General features: G+C 32.0%; 1 protein-coding gene across 1 annotated transcript in view; it reads right to left on the bottom strand.

Annotated features, from left to right (window-relative positions):
- LOC106467350 (6-phosphogluconolactonase-like) overlaps window positions 1–7,454 on the bottom strand; it is an 18,232-nt gene extending 10,778 nt beyond the window's left edge. Inside the window, exons 1-2 of the mRNA XM_013927696.2 lie at window positions 7,108–7,454; window positions 3,252–3,452 (exon numbers count right to left, since the gene is read on the bottom strand). Of these exons, the coding sequence (XP_013783150.1) occupies window positions 3,252–3,452; window positions 7,108–7,231 (325 nt within the window). The 5' untranslated portion in view covers window positions 7,232–7,454. The remainder of the gene's footprint in view (window positions 1–3,251; window positions 3,453–7,107) is intronic.
- Window positions 7,455–8,048: the final 594 nt, after the last annotated feature.

Here is an 8,048-nt window from a genome sequence, read left to right as displayed (position 1 = left end):
ATTTTATTATTGTTTAGTTTTTGTTATAATAAGAGTTAAAAGCAGATGATTGTAGGAAGTTTTCTTAATTCATTGATGTTGGGACTATCGAACATCACGTGCAATACATTGACATCAAGAATTAGAAAGGCGGGCAGACGATTGGAAAAGTTTGGCATGAAGTTAACTACCGTAGAGGTGCTAGGCCTAACATTTAATATGTTAGAGTAAGACTAACAGTAGAAAAGGAGATGAGAAGACAAATTTATTCCATCAAAGTGTGATTCTAAAGTAACTGAATCAGCCTGAGTGCACTTTGACAAAAGGAACATAGGATATTTAGAAGAAAAAAGACCAAACAATTGTGATAACTCGTGCCACAATTGTAAGTGAATCACACACATAATACTAGTGCAATAGTAATAGAGAAGATAGTTTGGCTTGTCAACTGAAATTCTAAAGTAACTAAATGGGCCTAAGTGGACTTTGACAACAAGAAGAGAACTACATATATGGTATTTATGATATGCCTATAATCTCTATAGTGTGAAGAATTTCTTGTAAACTGAAAACCTCACAAGTAACAAGATCAAATCCATTTATAATCTGAAAAAAAAGACACTAACTTGCAAGCACAGAAAATAAATCCATACTGGTGCTCTATTAATGGATTAAAGAGAAGTTGTGTTATAATTTAACTGGGATACATCTGGTTGCAAAAATAAAGTTCTTGGCTGCTACAGATATTTCCAAAGCAGGAACAGAGCTGAAGATTATATCTATAACATTTGCAGAAGTGGAAGCTACAGCTGAGCCAGCCAAAACAATACCACCAACAGAACTAGACACTGTGTTTGGGAACTTCTGCAAGACTGTTGCCTAGATCCACATAGAGGATATGCATAAAAGTGTCACCTGGATCAATCCCGAGTCAAAGCACCTACTGTCACACAACGTGGTTCAATTGTGCAAGTCATAAAACTTACAACTTGAGATTTCATAGAGTCACAAATCACTGGACAACAGCACAACTGACAATTATTGAAAATCTATGGGAATAAGTGACCACTCTTTAAGCAAGGTATTTCTTAGTCATGACAATTGGTCTGTCAAGAGAAATATGACTCCTAGAATATGACAAGCTTGTAAAGTAATGGAATGCAAACATATCCAAAAGAGATCTCTGACCTTCGTACACACATTTCAAATGTGTACACCACCAATCTTGTTGGTGTAAACAGTGACTCTCGCACTCAGCTTACTTCTGCCAGCCGTTCTGGTGGGAAAAAAAACTTCTGATCATAGTGACTGATTACTAATCAATTTACCTGTCATAAAAACTATAGGTCATTGCTTAACACCTGTTCACACAACTATTAATAAACTGTACGTGCAGATATATTAAGGGCAAAAAACAGCATGTGGAAAAAAAATTATTTAATTTAATTTGGTTGTTTTATTAATGTAACAGCCATTATGGTGATGACATAGATTTGATCTCCAACTATGTGATCATTAATATATTGTAATTATAGACCTCTAGTTTCACCAAATTTCATTTAAATAAATGCTTTATGACCATTTGTTAATGGCCATCCATAGAGAGTGGAGAGTATCATGACATTTTTATTGCCAGTAATTTATTAGTTTCTCTGAAAACATGTAGATTGAAGTGTGGGCAAGAATGTAACTATATGATGCTGCTCTTTGTACTTGGAATTAATTATCAAAGGAAATGTATACGTGTTCAATTGTTTATAATCTATATTTATTGATGAAACATTTGTCAACTGAAATTCTAAAGTAATTGAATAGGCTTAAGTGGACTTTTGACAAGAAAAAGAGAACTACATATATAGTGTTTATAATATGCCTATAATTTCTATAGTGTGAAAATTTTGTTGTACATACGTTTAACTTGTTCCGAATATATATTATTTTGAAAACAAGTGAAGTGTGTGTGCTGTTTATTTATCATTGAATTTATCACCAACAAGTCACAGACAACTACTGTAGAAGAATCCTAAGCCCAACAACAATATAGTATATATTTATATATTATTCAGAAATATAAGTAAAATCCTTTCATTTTTACAATTGGCAAAAAAGAAGGTTATATTTAAAATTCTGACACAGACTATCATCTACAACACAAGCAGCTGACTGCTACCTTTCAACTAACTATGATTTGTTGTAATTGTAGGGCCAGGCTCCAAAAGTTAATCAGATGATTTCAGCCACAACACAATGCTATGTCAGTGTACAGATGGTTAGAAACAGACTTCATTAGATTAACCTCTTGTATATGCTAGACACACATTAAGATGCATTTCAATCCTAACAAAGTTGATGCCTTAATTTAACTATGAACTGCAAGGATGATCAAACCGTTTCTAGTTAAAAACAAATGAAAAAAAAAGCAAAACTCAAAATCAGTCCTTATCTTTCAAACATTTATCAAACCTTCCCTTAAATTCCCTTACATATTCTGCATCTGTAATACCTGAAGACATCCTATTCCAAAGACCCTCTTTTTAAAAAAAAACTGTCCAAGCTGAATATCACTCCTACCCAGCTAACATTTATATTTTTTCAAGTCCTACCATTCTTAACATTAATTATGAAAAAGATGATGCATCAATACTATCAGTTCCTTTAACAATCTTAAGAACTTCATTCAGATCCATTCTAACTCCTCTTTTTTACACTATAAAAAGTATCACATATTTTCAAATGCAAAATTACGATCCTTCTAATCACTCAAGAGTACATTTGCCAAAAACAGCAGATACTGGCCACTAAAGCTTAAACTGCTCCAAAACATGTACAATTTCTTGTCTATTTCCTAAACATGAAACAAGTGTCCAAAATGTAAGGCTTGCTTACAAAAGATAAGGCTCAACTGCTACCAATCATAAAAATTAAGCTCTAAGAATATGCCAAGTTAAGGATGATTCAAGCAACAAACAACTGCTCCTTATATTACAAAAAAGTATTTAACAAGATGCATACATTTGTTACCAGGATTACTGATTATCAAATTAAAAGTACTAAATATATTCAAGAATTAAAAAGAACGGCATTAAATAATGTAAGGATATCACACACAAAATATTAAAATTGTGCAAGACTTAGATTTATAAATCTGAGTTCTTTCAGTCATCACAAAAAAAAAAAGGTCTTATAAACTAGAACGTGTAGATGTCCTAACTTATAACACAATGGCTTGAATTAAAGCTAGTTACACTTAAGTACATTTTTAGTTAACCTACCTTCCAAAGTAGGGTCAATGACAACAAACTGGTTCTCCAACACTGGTACATGGCTTAAAAAGTCACGCTTGTACGCTCCATATGTGCTCTCATTATCATCAAATGGTACCAGTCTTTCATCACAAAAGAAAAATCTCCATTTTGTCCAGTCAGTTTTCACACTTGGTAAACCATTCACCAAATACTTTATCAGACTGCCACCTATACAGTATTTAAAGAAAACTAATGAGGTACAATATGAGGTGATAATTATTTCACATACAAACAAGCAGTTTTAACAATCACTGCCATATGTGAGGAATAAACATCATATTTTAAATTATTTGTTTAGTAAGTTATAGCAGCTTACTATAATTATGTTCAGGGGCTGCATGGTTTTCTTTTTTCACCAATTTTTTTTTGTTTCGAAATAAGTAACAGAAGCAACCTAAACGACTATAGCATCCAAAACTTTTGAATGTCATCTGTTTTTCTATACATCCTTCTTTCTTTGAAATGTGTACTTATAGAAATTGTGTCTTCATAAAGCAAGAATGTTAGATTCATCGGATCTTTTATGTTTCATGCACCGCATTCAAATAGAAAAGAACATTTTTTTAATGTAGTTTTTAATGCTTATTTCAAAAATATAAACTAAAATTTGGAGAAATAAAAATTTTGCTTACAAAACAAAGAAAGTACTTTCAGCATTACGTATGTACCTATGTATTTAAGAGAATTGCAAAACATCAAGACAAAGTATCTAGTGACAATGTAACAAATTCAATGTGAAAATTCAGAAACATTCTTAAATATTTGCTTGAAGAGATCATCATTTTCATGTCTACGACATCAAACAAACTTCTTACATCTCTTAACCACATTCCAAGTACTTTCAATTTGCTGCAGATTTCAGAAATATAAACTAAAATTCAGAGAATTGATTTTTAAATGGGAAGAAATGGGAAAATATTTTTTAAAGAATTTTTATAATGAAATTTATTGTTTATTTGAATAAACATGTAATTATTTACTAATTAGTCTAACTTGATCTAACCTCACATAAACTGACCTAACCTAGCAAAATAAAAAAAAAATTAATTTCATTTCTCCAAATTTTAATTTATATTTCTTAATTCATCATTAAAACTATTTGAACGCTGTGTATGAAAAAGAAAAGATCCAAGTCATCATATAAAAAGTAAAAAAATAAGGTAAATGTATACTGTACTGGTTACACACCTAGCAACATCAAGAAATTTTTTTGATAATTCAAAATGAAACTTAGCACTTAGTGACTCGTAACATGTCTGAAAAATGCATCACACATTTGTGTATATAATTTCCCTCCCTCCCCCTAACAAGTAATTATTACAACCGCCATGCAGAAGAATGATGATTTGGACAAAGCTATTACAAAGCCTAAAGCATTCTAGACAACATTTCCCATAGAATGTTCAGCATAAGGAATATTGCTGTAAAAAACATAAGAAAATATTTAAAAGCTCAGCTACTGTATCTAGTGGTGAATGATTAAACAAAATAAACACTGAAATGAAATGTGCAAGATTACTTAATACCTATATTTTGATTCACTTACTAGATGAAAGCCAAGTGCCTCTTATGTGTTTACTCACAGAAAACACTCAGAGCCACTGCTCTCATCAACTTATCCTACATCTACAGGGTTTACATAAAAAGAAAACAAACATTTTCTTTCTTCTCAACATTGTACTGTGCATTAAAAAATAAGAAATGTTAAAACATTATAATTAAGAACTTCTGCAAGAGTTTTTTTTTAATTATTTTTACTCCACACGACACTAGTTTTGGGTTAATTTATTTCACTGGGTAAGAGTTGCAAGGATTTGCAAATCAGACACCCTGATGCCTTCAGTTCAAGGGGGGCTTGAAGCAAAGAAAGCACAGAAACATGCTCTCCAGTTCAAAATACATTTCTCAGAGTGCACACCAAATGGCTTGACAAATGTAGCATGATTACTTATTATCTAAGGCATTTCAATACTGTTCAAGATCGAAGGTAGTGGGTTTTTTTTACCTCCTAAATGAGCTTGAGACTCACTATGATATTCCTTATTAAACAACATTTTCAGGAGCAATCATCCCAGATTTATTTTAAAAACAAAAACTTTGTGTTCAACAAATAATACACAATGACGGTCCTACTGCCATAGGAATGACAAACATCTGGGCATCAAGAGCTTATGATAAATATATTTCTCTCACTGCGCATTACCTTGCTGTGGTTTGATTTGGTGTTTGAATTTTGCGCAAAGCTACACGAGGGCTATCTGCACTAGCCGTCGTGTAATTAGCAGTGTAAGACTAGAGGGAAGGCAGCTAGTCATCACTACCCACCGCCAACTCTTCGGCTACTCTTTTACCAACGAACAGTGGGATTGACCATCACATTATAACACCCCCATGGCTGAAAGGGTGAGCATGTTTGGTGTGACGGGGATTCAAACCCACGACTCTCAGATTGCAAGTTGAGCACCTTAACCACCTGGCCATGCTGGGCCCCTCGCTGAGGATTTCCACACAAGATTATATGCTTATTTTCTGCAAACATACAAGCAAGAACATTTTTACAAAGTAGGATCAAGTACTGGCCTTGTTTAACATTGATGGATTAAGGATAAAACTTTACAGTGTAAATGATAATACAAGCAATATCTGGGCAACTCTGAAAAGGATCAATGAATTAGTGCCTGGAATTTCCTATCTTGGACATAAACTGTAATTAGCAATCATAATTTCACCCCTGAGTTAGGTTACCCATGCTCAGTGTTTTTGCAGTACAGTAGGTCATAAGTGGTTATTTTATAGTTGTAGTGACCTGTTCTTAGTTATATTCTGTTATTAGTTGTTTTTATAAATAAAATAACCATATTTAATCAGCAAATTTCTTTCTGTGCTTATTTTTCCAAGTTTTATTTATAAAATTGATCTAATTAGAATAACCTACAATTATAATCATGGTTATTTCAAATACAGAATTGATAATTGAATCAAATTTAAAAAGTGATAATCATTCACCACTAACTTAGTAACTGTCTCATTACCATTAACCAAAACCTTGCCTTCAGCATTGTAAATTTAATGGTTAAATCCCCATTTTAACATTTTGCTTACCTTTAATACTTGCTGTTAAATCTTAACATCATCAGCCAACTATTTCTCTTAAACTCTTTTGTATTTCTTAATTTATTTTTTAAACAAATCTGTACCTTTCCTATAGTTCTGTGAATCTTCCAATACAACTTTACAGAATGGAACTTTCATCCTGTAATGTCATATTTATTCAAATTATTGTACAAGATGTTCATGATTTGGAACTTTAACAGTTTATTTGTTACAACTTTATAACTTAAGTTAAATAAAACTTCAGTATGCCAGTCATATCCCATGATAAATTACTATTAGTATAATACTATGACTCACACAAGTATTAGCCAAAACTCAAATTAAACTGCATTAGTGCATCACACTCGCATACTCTCTACTGGATAAACAATGCTATGGTACAAGTCACACAACTAAACCGTATACTAATAGTAATGGGTCTATATAGAGCTTATGCAATGTGGTGACACGGTCACTCATTCCCTAATCGGTAAGGTAACAATTGACGTCTTTTAGTGTTCGAACTATAGTATTAAACTAACAATAATATATATTATATTATCAGCTTGCAAGCTTACTTTCAGGAAACCTGACTCTATATAAGATTTTTAAAATTATTAGTAGATTATAATATGTTTAGTTTGAACTAAATTTAAAATAAACACGGATGTAAAGTGTAAACTATTAGTAATAGATCTAGAAGTTAGAGAGAGAAAAAAAAAGATTTTACCTGAAAGTCCAACTTTAAATTCATTAGTCTTTTCCAGACAACAGTTTGATTGTTTTTCAATCAAGTTACATAATTCTTTTACAATTTCTGTCTCATCTTTACACACAGTTATTTTTGTTGACATCTTACTCTAAGGAATTTACTTCACTACCTGTTCCTGGGTTTTGTATTATATGTTATGGATTAACTTATGACATCATCAAAGAGGTGTGTGTAATATCTGCGATTGCGCACTCGTGATATTCAAGACCTTATCTTCGAATAACTTAAACTGCAGACCCTACCACACTAAAAAGTATAACGTTTCTTTAAAGGTTTCGAGGTAACTTAAACATTTGAGCAAAATAAAATAATGATGATGATACAAAGTTGACTAAGAAATTAAACGTTTTGGAACTATACTTATTCCATCATCAGCAAATCTATGAGCTTAATCAATAGGAAAAACCTTCTTTACGGTAACTCACATTAAAATGTAACGAAATTGTGTTAGAAAATTATATTCACCTAAAAAGCTATTTGAATAAAATATTGGGGAAAGAGCTCGTATTTCTTTTAAGGCCTGGGTTGTCGAGAACTCAAAATTTTGTTTGGTGTACATCTATTCCTATAAAATCATCAAGTTTTTCATGTATTTCCCCTACTTGTTTAGTAGAGTGGTAAAATGTTTCTTGAACATTACCAAAAGTTTTAAGTATTTAATGTCACTCAAGTTGTAATAAGAAATATCTTTGCAAAAACGGAACCTAAAGAGTTCTTTCATGCCGAGTAACGAAAATCCAGTTATTCCTTATAATCATCATAACTGACTCGATGCATATTGCAATGTGAAGCGAGATTGTGGTCAACATGTTACTGTTTTCCTACTTCTGAGTATTGTTGAACGGTTTATGCACAGTCATATCAAAAGTATTGTTACGTCTCTGGTCGTTAGTTAATTT

Source organism: Limulus polyphemus, unplaced genomic scaffold (assembly GCF_000517525.1).
Source record: "Limulus polyphemus unplaced genomic scaffold, Limulus_polyphemus-2.1.2 Scaffold2579, whole genome shotgun sequence".
Taxonomy (NCBI): domain Eukaryota; kingdom Metazoa; phylum Arthropoda; class Merostomata; order Xiphosura; family Limulidae; genus Limulus; species Limulus polyphemus.
Note: the sequence above shows the minus strand (reverse complement) of the source record. Positions and strands in the feature narration are given on the sequence as shown.